Source organism: Dipodomys ordii, unplaced genomic scaffold (assembly GCF_000151885.1).
Source record: "Dipodomys ordii isolate 6190 unplaced genomic scaffold, Dord_2.0 Scaffold12, whole genome shotgun sequence".
Lineage (NCBI taxonomy): Eukaryota > Metazoa > Chordata > Mammalia > Rodentia > Heteromyidae > Dipodomys > Dipodomys ordii.
The window spans coordinates 18,207,330-18,228,212 of NW_012267228.1; the positions used below are offsets into that span (position 1 = coordinate 18,207,330).

Below are 20,883 nucleotides of genomic sequence, written 5' to 3' on the forward strand. Positions count from 1 at the left end.
CGCCGCGGGGGGAGGGGTGCGGAGCACCATGCAGTTTGTATCCTGGGCCACACTGCTCACGCTCCTGGTGCGGGACCTGGCCGAGATGGGGAGCCCAGACGCCGCGGCGGCCGTGCGCAAGGACAGGCTGCATCCGAGGCAAGGTAAATCAGCGGAAGGTTGGAGAGCTTTCCCTAACCCCCGAAAAGAAAAACAACAAAACAAGCCTCCCATCCACCCGGGCATCCGTCGCCTCCCCCAAACTGAACTCCTGGGCGGGGGCACCCCGGCAGCCCAGGGAGAGAGAGGCCTCTCCTTTTCCTAGAAAGACTTCACCTCCCGCTTCGGAGCCTGTCCCTTCTCGGGGGGTCATTACGCTAGCCAGTTGGTGTGTGTGTGTGTGTGTGTGTGTGTGTGTGTAGGGGGAGGGGGGGACCCCGACATGGGGAATGGCTAGCCCCGCGACCCCACTTTGAATCGGGTCTCTCAGCTTTCCCCATCCCTCACGTCCCAGAGGAAAGTGACTTAGTAATCGGGCTCACTAGGTAGCGTGCGTTTAACTTATGTATTCGTCCGGGTATGTATCAGGATCGGACATTATCTTGTGTAATCTGTGCACTGTGTCCCCCGTCTCTCCCCTCGCCCCTTCCCCCGCCAGCCTCCCGGGGAGCTCCTTGACTCTTAGGATTCCCTAGTAGGCACTTTGTAAATATTAGTCCACTGATGAGGAGTGCAAGGATTCGGTCGACTAGGCTGGAAATTAAGTCTGAACAAAGCTCCCCCCCTCGCCCCCTTTCTTTTTAAATTAAAACTTTCGGGAAAATGAGTTCATAGCTTTCCTACCTCTGCTTCCCCCCCCCCCCTGCAGCCAAGTTGTTAGAGACCCTGAGCGAGTACGAAATCGCGTCCCCCATCCGAGTGAACGCCCTCGGCGAGCCCTTTCCCACGAACGTGCACTTCAAAAGAAGGCGACGGAGCATTAACTCTGCCTCTGACCCCTGGCCTGCCTTCGCCTCCTCCTCCTCCTCTTCCTCTTCTACCTCCTCCTCCCGGGCGCATTACCGCCTCTCCGCCTTCGGCCAGCAGTTTCTATTTAATCTCACCGCCCATGCCGGATTTATCGCTCCGCTGTTCACCGTCACCCTCCTCGGGGAGCCCGCGGTGAACCAGACCAAGTTTTATTCCCAAGAAGAAGCGGAACTCAAGCACTGTTTCTACAAAGGCCATGTCAACACTAAGTCTGAGCACACGGCCGTCATTAGCCTCTGCTCGGGAATGGTAAGTGGGTGCGCGCGCGCCCGACCCCCTCACCCCCATCCGCCTCTCCTCGGCGCTCCCGGGTCTGCACAGTGAACCAACCGCACGGAGGGAGTCTCTGAGCGTTCAGATATCAGAAACTCGCCTAGCTCCCCGAGTTGGAGAAGGGGATTGGGGGGCGCGGGGGGAGACTACAGCTCTAGGTGTGCCAGGAGCGCACACGTCGATCGCCGGAGCTTCGGGGGCAGAGGTGGGAGGTGGAGCTGTCCCGCAGCCTGGAAGTCAGCTTCCAAACTCGGAGAAAAGTTGCCGGAGTCGTGGTTTTTTCTGGCTGCAGCGCTTGCCCCGCCTGGCCGCGGAGCAGCTGAGCGCGGGGCGGACCCGACGCCTCATTGGTGCGTCCCCGAGGCGGGGACCGGAGTTGACAATCCCCCGGCTCCCCCGGCGCGGGGCCGGGAGGTCCTTCGGTGTGGTTTGTGGATGGCGGAATGTAATCTAGAGTCGCCGGCGTTCTTTCGGAGCCTCCCCCACCCCCCTCCTCTCTTTTCTAATCGCGTGCTGAAGAATCTTGAGGACGATTTGGGATTGACAGGGAGCAGGTCCCATCCCAGGAGCGGAAGGGTGGGCCCAGGACTCGGGGGGCGGGGAGAGAGGGCGGAGCCTGCCGTAGCGTCGGCTATGTTTTTGGAGGGGGGGGCGGTGCCGCGCAGTCCGACTCTGCACCCTGCTGGCGGGGTGGCCCGAGATGCGGGAACCTTGTGAGACCGCCTGGAGAGGCCACTCCCCCCTCCACCCCCCTCCAGGCGATTCCGGTGTTCAGGAACCCCGGCAGGTTCAAAGGAGATGGAGGAGGGGGGGTATCAGCCCCAGTCCTTTCAATAAGGAGGATGGGCGGGGCGGGCACCTCCCAGCCTTGCTAAATGCGCACTTGTGGAAGAAGGGGTGGGTGGGGGGAGTCCAACTTGGACCTTCTGCTTTCTGACTGCGCCCCCTCTCCATTTGCCCTCCACCGATCTCGGTGGGCGTCCTTCCCCTCTTCCGAGGACCTTTGAGGGGACTGTTGGAAGGTTCTGGCCCCAACCAGGGTGGTCCTTGACTTTTCCGGGCGACGTGCGTTTCTACCACGCGCTGTGACGCAGAAACTTTCCCGCGGCTGGCTTGGCTTGCCGTCTGCGCCGGCACGGACGCGCAAAATGGCATGAAAACCTGCGTTTACCCCCTACCCCCGCCCCACTCCCCCCTCCTCCTCCCCCAGCCAACCCCTTCGCACTACCCTCATCATTTCCTTTTCTAAGCCAGGGCTTGGGTACTCACCCAGGGGTGCTCTGCTGCCTGCTGCGCTTGGGGTCTTCTTCCCAAAGGAAAGGTCCTTTGTAGGGCGAAGCCAGCCAAAAGAGTGGGAGCTGGAAGATCTGGGCAAGCTGGGGTGTGGGAGGGGGGCAAAGGGGCTGAGGCCCTTTATCTCCCGGCTGAGCTCCTTGGAATCAGCAGCTCCCAGAGTCGGTGGCAGAGGTGGTGTGGGGGGGGGGGGTAGGCGGAGACCGCAGCTTGGCGCAGGGGTGGGGGTGCTGCGGTGAGTCATGGGGCCCCGAGTTAGAGCCTGCCTGGACTCTCCGGTTACCGCCTAGGTGGGCACAAGTTGGGAGTCCCTCCATGCCCAGTGCTTCCCACAGCACTGCCAGATTTCAAGGTAGTAATCCCCACCCCCGATTCCAGAACCCCAGAGAAAGACTGCTTGTGTACGTCAAGTTTGTAAACAGTCTTTACTCCTCCTCTCTCCCCGCCTCCCAGGGCTGAATCCTGGTAGTTGCATAAAAAAAAAATGTTTTGCTGCTCAGAACCTTCCTTTTCATTGGTAGTTTAGGTGGCAACGCACACACGTGGTCTTGTTAGGAAGTGAGAGCCCAGGCTTCCCAAGGCACCAGCTGCTCTGGGATAATCCCATTTAGATGGCATTTAATTTGCAACCTGCTTCTTTTGGGGAGAAGGAACTGCATATATCTTAAAGATAGGCATCCTGGCTGGCACTTTGTATATCCAGCCATTAATCCAGTTCCAAACCCTCCCCCCCCCCCAACCAACCCCTTTCAAACCGTTTATCTTCCTTTTGGAAATTTTCTTTCTTCCCAAGAACTTGTCTTTATAGTTTCTGTAGCAGCTGCTACACCATGATGTTCTAACACTTTGCTCTTTGGCTCCAGTAGAATGGGCCATGCTGACAACAAATCCCCTCCCAAGTCAATTACCAGTTTTGCTGAATTCTCCCTCAGATACATTGCTCATCTCTGCTGAACATGTCTATCTCAGCCATCTTCTCTCCTGCTCTTACTAGGCTGGTGCCTACCAAGATCACATCACCTCCCTGTTCGCATACTTTACCGCATCCTTTACATCTCCTAAATGAACATATACAAATTCCTTCATCTGGTATTTAATACCCTTTCCATTATAGTCACTGGTCACTCAAAGTCCTAATGTCCTGTGATTCAAGCAGTCTGCCACGTGCTCCTTCATTCAAATTACTTCGCATACCTTTCCATGCGTGAAACACACTCCTTCCTGTAAAGTGCCAGTTTTCATCTCCTCTCTCCAAGGACACCTGTCCACAGTTCTCCCAACGACTGCCACCCCTGCCCTTTGCCTTAGTGCACACAATGCCACTCTGAGGGTGCTTGCCACCTTCTCTAGTGGGCTACAGTTCCGTACTCACCTTCTTATCCTTTTTACTTGGTAGCAGAGTCCATCAATCCATGTGCCTCCCTTATTGGATCTTTTTTCATTGTGTTCTTACTTTAACCACTTGTTCATGAATTACCAGCAGGTAATATTGGCACCGTCATTTAAATTTTTATTTTATTAGTTGTGCTGGTACTGGGGCTTGAACTTGGGGCCTGCCTAAGCACTGTCCACTGTTTCCACTCAAGGCAAGTGCTCTACCACTTGGGCCACACCTCTGCTTCTGTTTTGCTTTGGTTTTTTTTTTTTAGTGGTTAATTATAGATAAGAGTCCAGCATGGGTTGGCTTTGAACTCATAATCCTCAGATCTCAGCCTCCTGAAGAGCTAAGATTACAGACATGAAACCTGTGTGTTGGACTTTTACTGTAAGTGCTGTAATAAGAACTTTAGAAATGCTTTATGTCATCCAAATCATCACACAACTCAGTCCTCTGTATAATCCATTCTTACTGATGGTTTTCAGAGCTGGAATCTTACCCTAGACCTCCCTGCTGGGAAATAGAAGAGCTGAGATTCCACCCCAGGCATTTCCATCTGTATTCTTAACCATAGTCACACCAACTCTGTGCTCCTAAAAGACCAGTTTCAGAATATTGCATTCTAGATTGGCATTAGCACCATTCCCTGCTTCTGTACCACCTCAGAGGGAAGGTTTGCCAAGTCTCCTTCCTGCGCCTTGGTTTCTCCTTTCCCAATCCCTGGAGGCAGATATTCAGCTGCTGAACTCCCAGGCTCTTCCTCTGGTTGGTGTTTCTGGTAGGCTAACTGGACTCCCAGAATGCCACAGTTCTGTATTGACAATGGAAAGAGGAGCCTAGGTCAGAATGAGTGTGAATGAAGGTGTTAACCAATTTCTTTTCTAGTGGTCAGGCACCCTGTGGTCTTAGTGGTGGTCTTAGTGGTCTTAGGCCACTCTAGAACTGTCTTCTCGTTGGCATTCTAAATCGAATGTATAAACAAAATACCCCAAACCACTTCACAGGCCATTTTGGTGCTGTCTGGTTTTGGAAAGCAGCTTGAGCCTAATCCTTCTCAAATTTTATATATCATGATACACATACCCGGGGAGTTTCTTTTTTTTTTCTTTCTTTCTTTCTTTTTTTTTTTTTTTTTGGTCATGGGGCTTGAACTCTGGGCCTGAGTGCTGCCCCTCAGCAATTCAGCTCAAGGCTAGCACTCTACCACTTGAGCTACAGTGCCACTTTATTGGAGATAAGAGTTTCACAGACTTTCCTGCCCAGGTTGGCTTTGAACCTCGATCCTCAGATCTCAGCCTCCTGAGTAGCTAGGATTACAGGCGTGAGCCACCAGCCCGGCTCCGGAGAGTTGCAAAGCAGCATACCATTTTCCATATCTTTGCCCCAGAGATTTTGATGTAGTTGATCAGATTTGGGGTGAAACACAATGACTTGAATTTCAAACCAGCTCTGGCTGACACTTAGGTGCTATAATTTCTCCTGCGTTCAGGGAAGAGTACATAGAGGCTTCTGATTATCTCTCTGAGTGGGAAGAAGACTGGGGATGGGGTGAGAAGAACTTGATTTCTCTCTGTTCATCCTCCGGAGGTGGCACGAGGCAGTCAGTGTTCCATGTTCTTCCAATGTTTGTTCATCCTTGAGGCTTCCCAATCATTTGCAAAATGTGTAGGTATGTGGGGAGGGGAGAAGGAATATTCAGAAAAACTGGTGAAAAGCAAGTTGTTTCCCCAGGGCTAGAGATTAACACAAGCACAGCACCAAAAACCATTCCTTGGTTCTGAATCCTAAGCAAGGGCCAGACACTTTCCCTTATCTCATCATATGTACAATACAACTACCCTTATAGAGACTGTCTAAATGACAAGCAAAAATACTAAACCTGAGCACCTGTGGCTCATGCCTGGAATCTAGCTACGTAGGAGTTGAGATCTTAGGATCGTGGTCCAAAGCCAGCTGGTACAGAAAAGTCCGTAAGGCTCTGATCTCCAAGTAATTATCAAAAAGCTAGAAGTGGAACAGTGGCTCAAATGATAGGACCTTAGCCTTGAGAGAGAAAAAAAAAAAAGCTCAGGGACAGTAACTAGGCCCTGAGTTCAAGCCGCAGGACCCAACACACAAAAGAAAAAAAGCTAAATCTCAGAATAGTCAGGAAACTTGCCCAAGGTGGGTGAGTTGGTGTGGTTGGCCTTGAACCTGCTAGGACAGGAAGCGAGGATAGTTTGACTCCAAAGCCAGGAGCATCGATCCTCTGTTGCTCTGGGAAGGGTCCTGACAGGTCTGTATACCAGGGGTCCAGGTAGTACATTATGGCCAATGTAAGGCTCCTGGATGTGAATCTGTGAAGCCTTCAGACTCTGCCAGCTTTTTCCAGTATAGCACACATTTGTCCCCAAACGTCCTGGCAGCCTTAGCACTCAGGAACATTCTCGTTTAACAGTCTGTGCAAATAGTGTGATTGGAAGTTTGGTACCCTGGAAAACCTAGATTTGGACAGCAAGGAAACTGTCAGCTGGCACAAGAAGCCAGAGTCCTATCACACACACGAGGAGCCGCTGTGGCAGAGTGTGAAGATATACCACTACTCGACGTGTGAGGTCCAGTCCTCACTTTAAGCAGCCCTCCTGGGAAAAGGGGCTTTGCACTAAACACCCTCTCTCTACTTGAAATCTTTCAACTATGTTTTTGGTTTTTTTGCTTTGCTTTTTTTGTGGTTTTTCGTTTGTTTGTTTGTTTCCTGCCATTGGCCGAGTGATGTGAAATCAACATCTCCTCTCTTCATTTGCAGCTGGGCACATTCCGGTCCTATGATGGGGATTATTTTATTGAACCACTGTTGTCTATGGATGAACAAGAGGAGGAAGAGGAACAAAACAAACCCCACATTATTTATAGGCACAGCAACCCCCGGAGGGCGCATGGCACTGGACGGCGGATGTGTGACACCTCAGGTATTTGCTTCTTGTTTTTAAGGAGAGAGGCATCTAGCACTGAGATGGGTTCCTTGCCATACTACAGCTGTGGAGCTCTCCACAGTTTGCCAAGCACCACAGTATGCATTGTTGTTTATCCAGTCCTCCAGTGAGCATAGGTAAAACCTTCTGTACAGATGGGGAAACTTCAGAGAGGTTAGTGACGTGGACAAAGCTTAGCCTTTACAGAGTTAATATTCAAACTCTCTCTATGGGCATCCCTGACTCTTTTGTAGTTGTTGATAATTTTTAGAACTAAGCTTCAGTAGTTTCTTTTTCTTCTTCTTTATTTATTTCCTTCTTTGTTTATTATTTATTTGCTGAAGAATGACAGGGTCTCCATATGTAGCCCAGGTTGGTCTTGAACTTGCAGTTGCCACCTTGGCCTCCCTAATGTTCATATTACGGGTGTGCACCACCACACCTGGCTTACGCTTGAGTAATTTCTTAATGTGGTGTTTTCTTGGCGTCTTCAATTTGTTTGTTTTAAACATCTAAAATTACACACACACACAGAAATCTCATAAATGGAACTCACTAATAGTTCTTTCTATGTTTATCAGAATGTTTCCTACCAACTTCAGTTTGGCTAGTATTTTAGAAATGGATATGTGGGTTCCCCATTAAGCCTCAATCAAATCCTTTTATTTTTATTTTTTGGGTCCGGCCGTGGGGCTTGAACTCTGGGCCTGGGCGCTGTCCCTCAGCTCTTCAGCTCAAGGCTAGCGCTCTACCACTTAAGCCACAGCGCCACTTCCGGCTTTTTGCTTTTGTGGTGCTAGGGAATCGAACCCAGGGTCTCATACATGCAAGGCAAGCGCTCTACCACTGAGCCACCTTCCCAGCTCCTCAATCAAATCCTTCTATCTGGGGAGGTGGTTGAAAGTTTGTCCCAGCATGTTTGTCCATTTTCAAGGGTGCAGTCTTGAGGGCACCCTAGAAAACTTCATTATGCCTTTTCTGGGTTTCTCGTTCTGCAGGTCTAGAGCAGGGCTCAATATCTCCCAAACTTGGGTCCTTTCTACCTGATGATAGTTCATCACCATTGTCACTGTTCAGTTTGGTCTCAAGACATGTGTTATGATGCTCTTTGAAGCTCATGTTATTTTTTTTTTGAACCATACACTTCTCACTATTCCTAATTTTTGAATTTTTTTTCAACAAAGTAAACATCTTTTTAGAATCTTTCTGGTATCAGCATTCAAGACTGAACTTCCAAGGCCAATATGGTGTCTTCAAATCCTTCCCCAGTGGTTGCTGGCTGGTGTCCTCTTTCCCATGTTAACTTCTAATATGAATCGTTCGTTAGGTGCTCAGAACCTGGGAGTAGCCTAGTGGAAGCGTGTAGTCCTCTTAGGTCTTTTGCCTTTGTTGTAATGTATCCAGTGCTCTTAGCAATAGAGATGGATGGAACATGACTGGAGATCTCCTTAGTCTCACTAACAAGCTAAAGGCTTGGGATGTGGTAGGTACTCTCACAAGTAATAGTTCCCAGAGAGGTCTATAATGATCAAAACATATGTCATGTTTTCGGTTTGGTTTTGTTTTGTTATTGTTGTTGTTGTTGTTGTTGTTTTGGTGCCAGTCCTAGGTTGTGTCCCTGAGCATTTTTGTTTAAGGCTGGTCCTATACCACTTGTGCCACAACTCTACTTCCAGCCTTTTTGGTGGTTAATTGGAGATAAGAGTCTCATGGATATTCCTGCCCCAGCGGACTTCGAACCACAGTCCTCAGATCTCAGCCTCCTGAGTGGTTAGGATTACAGGTTTGCGCTACTAGCACCGGGCAGTGTTTCATGAATCGTTTGTTTTTGACTAGTAAGACCATTGACCATCACTTTTTGACTTTCCATATCTGTATTGGCAAATACATATTTTAAACATGATGATTACATGTGTGTGTAGCATGAGATAAAAAGAAATACACAATTCTCCCATCCTACTAAATAATATTCAACAGGCACTGAGATAATATTCTCACCAGTTATTACAGTGAGGAGTGACATTGTGATAGTCTTTGCCCCGTAGTGGCAGAAGATACAAACCAGTGTGTAAGAGATGGCCATGTGTCCTTTCCTTAGGCTATTTGCAGCAATGTTGTACATTGCTCGCATTTCACTTTTAACTTCACACATTCAGGAGATACTCTGCATAGTATCTGATTAGGAAACCAAGGCATAGAGCTGACCCGACCTGGTCAGGATCTCTCAGTTTGTCTGAAGTAAAGCCCTGCATTTCTTTGCCTTTCCATACAGCCTATTTTGACTGTGAGGGGAGTGAGGAAAAAAAAAAAGACGTAACTATACCATTCCAGAAAATATTCCAGCTTCTTACCAAATAGACTGTAGCTTTTCTGGCCTGGAGGGCCTAGCATCATCAAATCCTGTTTAAGACACAGGGTAAAGGTCATTTTAAAGGATGTCAAGATGGAAGACAGTCTTTGGAAGTTGCTTGATTTTTCTTTTTTTTCCTCATCAACCAAACCTCTCACTTGGGTCTCAGTCATAATTGGTTTGGACAAGAGTGCTCAAAATTTTTCAGTTTTCTTTCCGGTTTCAACTTGCCAGTCACCAACATGGTTCATGTGCCCTTCCTTTACTCCTGTGGAGGGTCTCGAGCACACCCAGGGAACCTAGACTGAGGATGGGAGAAGGGCCTCTTGCCAAAGAGGAGAAGGCTCTGTCTCCCAATATTTGTCCCTTTAGCCTCAGCCATCTTCACTTCGAAACAAGGACCGCCATTATTGGTAATAGCACCCTGGGAGCCTCATACAGACGCAGAGTCTTTAGAAACAAACAGACCCATCCATCAGGCAACTAGAAAGAAGCCAGCATCAGTAGTTTTCTAAGTGTTCCAAGTGATTCAGATGTTCAGTGGGATTTGTTTTAGTTAAGTCAGCTTTAAGGCACACATCTCTATCCATCGTGTGAGTGGGGAGGGTGGCCTCAGCTCTCTGGACTTGACCTGAAGGTGACCTTGATAGGTTTAGGCCAGCTACTCCAGTTTATATGAAAATGGAAGTGGCAGGATATGAAATAAGTTGCTTTATTTCCAGAATTAATATTCTGTATGCACAATATATTCAATACCACCTGTCAGAACTTTCCCTGGTCCAGGCCTTAGGGGGCTGACCCATAAAGCCCTCTACTTAGCTAGGTGTAACTCTTTCGTTGCTGGATTATGGGCATTGACAAAGACAGGACCATCTGGCTGTTGCACTGCTGCACACAGATGGAATATAACTATTGCTCATCTGATTCTTGATGTAGATCTAAATTTCAGAAACAGCTTCCAATTACATAGGAAGCTGTAATGTAATGTAGGTATAATGGAAAGTTCGTGGGTTTACCAACGAGTCTATAATATACCGTGTATTTTTTTTCTCACATTCATTTATTCATTTGCCTACTGAGCAAGTCCTATTGAGCAACTTCTCTGAGCCTAAGAGCTGCTCTTATTCTAGCTACTATGTGACCTTATTTTGGAATAAAAGGTGAAAATAGATTAAGTGTGGTGACACATATCTGAAATCGCAGCTACTCTGCAAGCAGAGGTAGGAAAGTCACAGTCCAACCCCAACCTGGACCAAAGTGTGAGACTCTCCAAAAAAACTACCTAAAGCAAAAAGGACCGGGGGTGTGGCTTAAGTGGAAGATCACTTTCCTAGCAAGTGAGAGGCCCTGAGTTCAATCCCCAATAAGGCAAAAAAAGAAAAGAAAAGAAAAACTGAGTATAAGGTAACAATACCATGGCCTGATGTCTAAATATGAAACAATGAAATATATATTTGAATGTAAATAGGCAGCAGGCATTTACTTAATGGCAGATGAAAAACAACAAGAGGTTATTAAAGTAGCAAACAAAACACCACTGTAAAGAAAGAAAAAGATTGCAAAATGCCACATAGCTTACAGCTCTCTAGTAAGCAGATCATAAAGGGTTTGTGGGATGCCCACAATTACCTGCCAGCTAGTGGCGGGGCTGAGAATGGTGTTTCTGCCCTCTTACTGCAGCTGTACCCAGTTCAGCTTGCTAACCTTGAGTTTCTTGAAGGTTTTTTTTTCTTCTTTTTTTTTTGGCCTATAAGTGCCTTTTCCAGCTCATCTCTGTTTTGTAGGCATCCTTGTATCTGTATATTTAATTGAGTATACATCAGAGCATATTTGCATTCATTTGTCTTTTCCATCAATTTGGTTCCATTGGTGAATCCCTTGGAGTTCAGGATAGGTGGGCATCTTCTTCCATGCCCATGTTGACTGCAGTGTCCCATTGCTAGTCTGCTGTGAAGTTCACCCAGCTCATCACCAAGGAGCTTATGAGAGTCCCTGCCTGCTTCTCCTTCAAACTGAATCTTTCCAGATGAAACCCTAAGTTCTGTCTCTGTTTGGCCCAGACTCTCACAGGGAGAATTTAGTTGTTCTTATCAGTGAGCCACCCCAGGCTTCCTTGTAGACCAGTAAGAGGTAAGTAGGGAAAAGCCAGGCTTTGCTGTGGCTAACATTTCCCCCTTCTCCTCCCTGACAGAAAGACCAGCTGCCTTGGTTTCTTATGACATGACATGTAAGAATTACATGCTCCTTGCCCCATCACCATGCCTAAGGAAGTAATTGGATAATTGTCCACTAATAATAATAACTTGTTATTATAACAAAAAAATGTGAACAAGCTAGATGTTGTATTAGTGGCTCACACCTATAATTCTAGCTTCTTAGGAGGCTGAAATCCAGACAATTGAGGTTCAAAGCCAGCATGTGGGAATAACAACAACAACAAAAAAAAAACTTGACCAGACTGCATCTCCAAAATTATTAGCAAAATGCATGACTGAAGGTGTGACTCAAGTGGTGGAGCACCTGCCTAGCAAGTGCAAGGCCCTGAGTTCAAACCCCAGTGTTAGAAAAACAACACTAAACAGCTCATTAAATTCTGTTGTAGACAAGATAGAATCCTATGCAGCCATTGAAAATGATGGCATTGATCAGTGTTCACGGACAAACGGATACTTATTAATTGAACAAACAGGTGATGAGCTAGCATGTATGATATGATCTCATTTTTTTAAAGTGATAAGGTATATGTGGCATGCTTATATAAAGGAAATAGTTCAAAATAGCACAAAATAGGTACAGTGGTTATATATGGTTGTCAAAAACATAGGAAGCCTCATGTTTTGTGTTCTTGTTTTATTCTGTGTGTGTGTATGTGCATGCGTGCATGTGCCATTACTAGAGCTTGAACTAGGGGCCTGACACTCTATTGGCTTTTCCACTCAGGGCTACCACTCTATCACTTAAACTATACCTCCACTTCCTGCCTTTTGCTGTTTAAATGGAGATCAGAGTCTCATAGACTCACCTACCCAAGCTGTCTTCAAACCATCATTCCCAGATCTCAGCCTCCTGAGTTACTAGAGTATAGGTGTGAGCTACCAGTTCCAGACTTAAAAAACTCTTAAATTTTAATAGCATCTTCCCTTCAATTTCCAGTTCCTAAATGAGTCTGTCAGTGACTAACATTTATTGGGCATGTACTCTGTCACAGGCACTACTGGAAGTGCTTTACCTGTATGATATGTTTTAGTTCCTATCAAACTCTGCTTTGCAAGAAAAACTGAGACACAGCAAAGTCCACAGAGTTGCCTTGCTTCTGGTCATAAAGCTCCTAACCACACTTTGCAACCTCTCTGACAGGAGCTAGGTAGGATTTTTCTAGCCTCTTCCCTGTGGTTTTCTCTGTGTTCATAGGAATTCATTTTGCTGGCAAATTTTTTTTACAAAATTGCCTTCCTCAAAATGGACTTGGTTTGAGGAGGACTGCCTGGTGCTCAAAATCCCCACCAAGACTAATGACTCATAGTGGCCTTGTCTCTCCCTTCAGGCCTCTGTTGGAATATCTATTTATTACCCATTAGCATCAGGGATCTCTTAACAATTTAGTATAGATTAGCTCATTACATTGGCTTCCCTAAGGATTGGGAGCAAAACGAGGGAAAGACTGAGGTCTGAACCCCCCCCTCCCGACTTTAGATCTCTAACTGTGGAACCGCTGGTGGGTTCCAGAGGGGGTAGAAAGTGGGAGGTGGCCGACGAATCAGGGATTTAGTTGGAGTTTTTCCTTTTGCACAGCTCAGACCCTTGCACCAGCCTCTCAGCCTCCAGAATGTGCCAGGTCTAAGCTGTGCTGGGGACACTGGCGACACCCCAGGGTCCCCCTGCAACTCCCATGAAAATGACTGCAGGAGAGGAAAAAAGCAGGAAACACCTAATATTCCTTTCATCTCATTATTTTTATTTTCCATCATTTTTGTGTGTGTGAGAGACAGAATCTCACTGTGTAGCTGAAGGTAACCTTGAATTCACAATCTTTGTGCCTCAGCCTCCCACGTGCTAGGATTACAGGCCTGTGCCACCAAGCCCAGCTCCATATTACTTTCCTTTCCTTCCCTTTCCTTTCTTTTCCTTTCCTTTCCTGTCCTGTCCCGTCCCCTTCTCTCCTGTCCTCTCCTCTCCTTTCCTTTCTTCCTTTCTTTCCTTCTTTTATTTTTTTGGATCCGGTTGTGGGCCTGAACTCGGGGCCTGGGCGCTGTCCCTCAGCTCTTCACTTCAAGGCTAGCGCTCTACCACTTGAGCCACAGTGCCACTTCCGGCTTTTTTCTTTTTGCTTATATGTGGTGCTGAGGAATCGAACCCAGGGCCTCATGCATGCAAGGCAAGCGCTCTACCACTGAGCCACCTTCCCAGCCCCTTTTCTTTCCTTCTTTGCTTTCCTCCTTCCTTCCTTTCCGCTTTCTTTCTCTTTCCCTCCCTCCCCCTCCCTCTTTCCTTTTCTCTCTCTTTCTCTTCCTTCTTTCCTTCCTTCATTTCTTCTTTCCCTTCCTCTTTCCCTTCCTTCGTTTCTCTTTCTTTCTTTCTCTCTCTTTCTTTCTTCTTTTCTTTTTTTCTCTCCTCTTGTCTTTTTTTTTCTTTCCTGCTCATCCTGGGTGTTGAACTCAGGGCCTTGATACTGTCTCTGAGCTTCTTTTGCTCAAGGCTAGCACTCTACCACTTGAACTACAGCTCTACTTCCAGCTTTTTTTTTTGTAGTTAATGGGATATAAGAGTGTCATGTGTCTGCCTGGACTGGCTTCGAACCATGGTCCTCAGATTTTAGCCTCTCGAATAGCTAGCATTACAGGTGTGAACCACTGGCTCCTGGCCATCTTTTTTCTTTCAAAAATTTTATTATGAATATCTTCAGCATATGTTAGAGGCACTAGTATAATTAACCATTTTAAATGAACCATCCATACATAACAAATACCCAATATTTTCCCACATTTGCTTTTTGTAATTTTCCTTTTCGCTGAAATAGTTTAAAGCAAACCCCAAAAATGTCACAACATTTCATCTCTGAATATTCCAATATACATCTTCAAAAATAAGGACATCTGCCTATCTAGCCAAAATATTATCAAGGTGATCCAAATTAACAATGATTTCTCCCTATCACCCAAAGGGTGTCTCAGTTCCTTTGGACAGTCTGATTAAATCAAAAAGTCTGTACACTGCCCTTGGGATCACTTTTTACTGTTGTTGTTAAGAATATCATGTTCTTTGTGGTCTAGTTTTGTTCCACATGGTCCTGTCTTCCTGTTCATTGCTTTTAGTCTTTCCTTCATCTTTACGATCATCTGGTCAGGCTGTAGTTCAGTGATTTGAAGATAGAGCTAGGCCCCGAACCTAGAGGTCTTGGAACCACTTAGCAGAGTAGCTTGCTTAAACAAAAGAGGCCGGGTAGTTGAGCTGGATTTCCACCCTTTTTCTATAGTATCTGAATAACCCTTGCTGGTTATTTCCTACCAATAGAAATATTCTCAATTTACATGAACAGACTCCTTTTCTACCATTTAAAGTTGTCACTCTCTCTGATTGAAGCTCATAAAAGCCAACTTGCATTTAGGAGTGGAGAGTTAGGTTTGTACCTGAGGTTAGGGCTCACTGATGTCTGAAGGACTCACCTCCCTCTTCTGCTGAGTATGACTATGGTTTCAGACAGCCAAGGGGCTGCCTGTTTACCACCTCTCAGCCAATCACGGGGCTTTCCATCTCCTGCCCATCAAATCGTGGGACTTCCTGGCAGTCTAATTCAGAATCCTGTCCTATGCTGAGGGCAAAGGCTGATGCAGATGCCTGCAAATTTGTTCCTCTTCCCAGGCTCCTCCTGAAATGGAGGAAGTGTACATCCTTCCTTCAAAGGGAGGGCCCTCAGAGTGCAGAGGGTTTCCTGGCTGACAGAGGCAGCTTAATCTGAGGATCCTGCAAACCTTTCATTTGAATTGGCTGTGTTTCCCAAGTAAGATATTGGAAATTTTCTTGGCTTTCTTTATACAAAGGAACAAGCCCACTCATTCACTAAACTGCTATTTTGTCATGCAGTACAGATTTTAAATTTACCACCTTGTGTCCAACACATTTGGGTTCTTGTGGAGGGTCAGATTGTTACAAAAGGTTGTCATTGTTATTTATAAATGAGTCATTGATGGATAAATTTTTCCATATTCCTGTGTCTGGATCAGACATCTATATAACGTTCATGAAAGTATAAATCCTTAATAAATAAAAAAAATGTCCTTAACTTCACAAAGAGGACTGTGTAGAAATATGAGACCTGATATATGTGCATATGAGATGGTGGGTCCCAGAAAATAGCCAAGTCAAGTAAGGAACAGTGTGGATCCTTCCTCTTCTATTCTCTTCTTCTCATATGACATTAGAATTAGAATAAGAATTAGGGGTGTGTGTGTGTGTGTGTGTGTGTGTGTGTGTGTGTGTGTGTGTGTGTGTACACGTACACTACTCCGGAGACTCGAACTCAACTGGGCACTATCACTGAACTCTTTTACTCAAGACTAGGGCCATATCATTTGACACCCCCCCCCAAACACACAGATATACAAACATACACACACACACACACACACACAGAGCCATTTTTGCTTTTTGGTAGCTAATCGGAGATAGAAGTCTAATGGACTTTCCTGCCCAAATGGCTTCGAATTACAGTCCTCAGGTCTCAGCTTCCTGAGTAGCTAGGATTATGAACATGAGCCACCCGGGCCTGCCTTGAATTAGAGAAAGGTTTTGAAAACGCAGTTGGCATATGGAAAATATTCAGGTTGATGTTACTGGCCTTGGAGTTTTTCTGCTGCCATGTTTTCACAAAATCTTTTTTTAATTAGTGTTGTCTTCCCATTTCTGTATTGTGACCCTATAACATTTATCCTTGTCATGTATAGTTCTTCACATTTAAAAAAAAACTTTTGCAACTTTTTGTGTGAATGAAAGTTGTCCCTTCATGTGGGTACTTGCCTAGAATAGAGATTGCTCGGTATAAGTAACAACCAATCTATTTTTCAAAGTGGCTGAGCCATTTGTAGTGCCATTCATAGGGTGGGAAAGTTTTATGCCTCTTCAGCACATGGTATTATTGGTATTTTATTGATTTATTTTTTTTTTAAATTTTAGGTCTTCTAATAGGTATGTAGTAGAATCATTTTAACTTGCATATTCCTCATGGTTATCAACACAGAACATCTTTCATGTGGCATTTACTACTTGTGTATTTTGGGGGCACATGTCGGGCTAGGTATTTTTCCCATTTAAGAAAATGCTTGTTTTCTTATAGAAGTCTGAGAGTTCTACATATATTCCGAGTATGAGTCCTGGGTCAGATATGTAGTTTGCAAATGTTATCTCTCAGATTGGCTTGTGTTTTAAAACATTTTTTTTTATTTGCAGTCAGTTTCCCCATATGCAGCTTTCTATACCTGATGCATTGTAGGTGACATGCTCTCACAGACTCCATGGAGATAAGGTAGCGTTTCTCCAGGAAACAGGTGCAGAAAAATGAAGCAGAGAAGGCTTTTTAGACTTATTATTCAAAGCCATTGTCAAGAACAGCATTAGAATAGACATGGTGTTGTTTATATTTCCTGTAGATGACCAGAAATAGAACTTGTGCTGTCCAACCAAAGTACTGGGGATATAGATGGTCAGTTGCATATTTAAGAATATAAGTATGAGCCAGGCATGGAGCCTCATGCCTATAATCCCAGTTACCCAGGAGGCAGTTCAAGACCAGCCAAGGCAAAAAGTAAGCAAGGCCCCAATTCAACCAATAAGCAAGGCACTGTGGCCTATGCCTCTTATCCAGATATTTAGGAAGCATAAACAAGCTATGTGTGGCAGCATAAGCAAAACCAGAGGCATAGGTTGCAGGATTGCAGTCTATAGCATAAAGCTTGAGAATCTATCTTACAAATAAAGTAAAGGAGCCAAGTGTTGGTGGCTGGCACCTGTAATCCTAGCTACTCAGGAAGTTTAGATCTGAGGATTGCAGTTCAAAGCCAACCCGGGCTGGAAAGTCTGTGAGACTCTTTATCTCCAATTAAGTACCAAAGAGCCAGAAATGGCACTATTGCCCAAAGTGGTAAAGCACACTAACCTTGAGCACCAAATCTTGAGTTCAAGCCCCAGGACTGGCACAAAAAGAAAGAAAAGAGAAAGAGAGAGAGAGAGAGAGTTTATGTGTAGATCCAGTGGTATAACACCTGCCTCATAAGCACAAAGCACAAAGTTCAAATCACAGTACTACCCAAGTAAAAAGTGAACAATGAGGGAAAAGTTAGTCTTGAGTTTCAAAAAGGGCAAAGTCTTATTTAAGCCTCTCTTTGGCCATTGTGAATCTCAAGGAGAGGGCTATGGTTTAGAAGTGGATTGTCCACCAAGGATTCATGTATTGGAGGCGTTGTCAGCTTGGCAATTTGAGGAAATGGGATTTTAGAGGCAGGGCCTAATGGGAGGTCCTTAGGGCATTGTGGGAGTAGTGCTCATAAGGGATTTCCACTTCTGGAAAAGATGAGTTAGGTAAAACTGGAGCCTGAGCCCTGGCTTGCTCTCTGGCTTCCTGTTTGTTGATACAATGGCTTTCTCCCACATCCTCACCTGCCATGATGCTATCTGCAGTTAGGCCTTCATCAAAGGCCGAACCAATGGGGCTACCCAGTCTTGGACATTCTGCCTCTCAGATGGTGAGCAAAATGATCCCTTTTCTTTATAAAGTTACTTAGCCTCAGGTAATTCATTGCAGCAAAGAAAACCAGACTATTATATAAGTATGGATCACAGACACCAGGGTTGGGGGAGGATTGAGGTTAAGAGAATGACTATAGAGGGAAAAGGCCAGATAATAAGAAGACCTTAGTGGCCATTGGGAATGGACTCCACAATCCAAAATGGCCAGGGGCAATTGGTCTCCATCAATGGGGAGAAAGACCAGTCTCTCCTTTTCTGCTTAGAGATGGACAGAGTGTTATTCAAACTGTGCCCTAGCAAAATATAGGCTGGACAATGCTCAGTGTTTTATACCACTTCAAATAGATATTCATTAAATGTCTCCTCAAGTTGTTGCAAGGTATGAAGTGGAGATTAGAACTGCTACCATATAGGGCTGCTGTGATGAATAATCAGGTTCATCTATAGGAGGTAGGTAGGGCAGTGTCTATGGTCATGGACTCTGTTTGTAAGAGTTATTCTTGCTTCTCATAGTTGCTTATTCCCACCCATCCACCCAAGATATGTCTTTCTGTGCCTTAGATAAATGCACATGGGCACAGTCCTCTTTTCTGGGTTTCAGTGCTCCATCCTGCTTCTGAAGCAGGTATAGATTCCATATGTTTGTAAATTGTGCGAGCGAATAAATATGAACTTGTTTCTTTCTTGCAAGAGTTCTCAGAGACTTTAAAATGCTGATGTTCATGGGGCAAATCCCAGGTAGGAGTGCTGTACCTGGTATTTAGTGAGCTAGGGATGGGTGTTTGGAAACACCTATGGGAGTGACGTACCACAAATCACTCTCACGGAAACATGACTCACAAAGCAGTTCCCTGGCCTATGTCTCTCCTGCCACCGCCCAGGGTCTGGTCCCTGTCAGCTCTCTGCATGTTGTGTTGAGACTGGGCACATGCAGTTTTTTGTTTTTGTTTTTGTTTTAGTTTTATAAAACACAGCTCACAGTTTGTTGGAACAATTTGGTTTGGGAACTGTGATTTCTAAAGCTAGAAAATGGAAAACTCTTAAAATATTAAATCTTGTTGGCATGTGTACACATTGAACAACACAACCATACCACCAATGCCGTTAGTTCTTGCTCAGCCTGGGTTCTAGAAGCACATGATTCTTTATTGACGCATGCATGGGTTTTGCTATGGATCTCTGCTTGCTTGCTTGCTGTCTTTCTTTCTTTCTCTCTTCTTTCTTTCTTTCTTTCTCTCTTCTTTCTTTCTTTCTTCCTTCCTTCCTTCTTTCCTTCCTTCCTTCCTTTCTTTCTTCCTTCCTTTGTTCCTTTCTTTCTTTCTTTCTTTCTTTCTTTCTTTCTCTCTCTCTGTAGCCTTCCCACTCCTTCCTCCCTTCCTCCCTTCCTCCCTTCCTTTCTACATTGTGCTTATTTATTTCTTTGATCCCAACAGACTTTTTCTCTTGTGCACAAGTGGGTTTATTACATCTTTTCAGTAACACCCATTAGTGCGGATCTAGGCTCTGAGTAGAACCAAGATGGCAGGGAGATGGGACTGCTGTCTACTTCTGTCTTTTGCTGTCCATGTCATCAGCTGCCAAAGCTATCTGAGAATTGGGAGTGTTTCTTGCAGTTAGGTCTCATGATCTCACCCTGTCTTCTCACTCAGAGCACATGTGCTTAGAGTCAGGAGTAGAATTTTCTCCTAAGCAAGGATTGGTTGTTCATACCTTTAGACCTTCCTTCCTTCTTCCCTTTTTATTTTCCATTTCTGCTTCTGTGTCATTTGTAAGATTCTTTTTTAAGTAAAATAATTTTCTTTAATAAATCTTAATGCTAGTATGCTAAATAGAGCGGATATTTTTATCCTGTATGTTATTAGTAAGACAATAACCACTAATAATTTATAAGTCCTGTGCCTTATGCTAATGGGATTGATGTATTCATCTCTTTTACTTTTCATCCCTCTGAGATTTTCAGTTAATTATCCTCATGTTATTGATTAAGAAATTGAGGCAAGAGATTGTCCCCAAGAAAGGCAGCTAGTATCATATTCTGACAAGAATAGAAATCAAGGTGCGTATAGCTCTAGTTTGCAAGTGAGAAAGCATTCATGATTCCTGACAGCCAATCTCCCCTCTGGTGAAGCAACCCACGGGCTTTGTTCTGAAATCTTCTCTTTGCTCCTTGCTCTGTTATTCACTGGCCCAGTTAAACCACCAATGCATGAGCTACCTAAGTACCTTAAGGAAATTTGGTTAAATTTTGATAAACCTTGTGAAAGCAGAGAACAATAATTAACTTTCTAGCAATTAATGTTCACATCTGAATCTCCAGGGCTCAGCCCCTGTGGTAGAAACACTTCAGTGAGTAAGCACTGAATAACAGCCTGATTGCGCCTTTCAAAATAATTCCAGTCTTTTAGTCATGCAGTGAGCACATGTATTTTATGGTAAAAGGAGCTTGCTTAGAACCATTTTTTTTTCTTTCTTTCTTTCTTTTTATTTTTGTCAGTCATAACACTTGAGCTTGGGGCCTGGGTGCTGTCACTGAGCTCTTTTTGCTGAAGGCTAGTGCTCTGCTGCTTTGAGCCACAGCACCATTTCCAGTTTTTCTGGTGGTTAATTGGACACTTTCTTGCCCGGGCTGGCTTTGAACTGTGATCCTCAGATCACAGCCTCCTGAGTAATTAGGACTACAGACATGAGCCACCAGTACCCAGGCTTTTTTTGGGGGGGGTCTGGTCGTGGGGCCTGAACTCTGGGCCTGGGCGCTGTCCCTCAGCTCTTCAGCTCAAGGCTAGCACTCTACCACTTGAGCCACAGCGCCACTTCTGGCTTTTTTCTTTTTGCTTATGTGGTGCTGAGGAATCGAACCCAGGGCCTCAGGCTTGCAAGGCAAGCACTCTACC

General features: G+C 45.3%; 1 protein-coding gene across 1 annotated transcript in view; it reads left to right on the forward strand.

Moving 5' to 3' along the window:
- Positions 1-7: 7 nt before the first annotated feature.
- The window catches only part of Adamts9 (ADAM metallopeptidase with thrombospondin type 1 motif, 9), a 147,408-nt gene continuing 126,532 nt past the window's right edge, over positions 8-20,883 (forward strand). Inside the window, exons 1-3 of the mRNA XM_013010368.1 lie at positions 8-143; positions 848-1,257; positions 6,738-6,900. Coding sequence (XP_012865822.1) covers positions 29-143; positions 848-1,257; positions 6,738-6,900 — 688 coding nt within the window. The 5' untranslated portion in view covers positions 8-28. The remainder of the gene's footprint in view (positions 144-847; positions 1,258-6,737; positions 6,901-20,883) is intronic.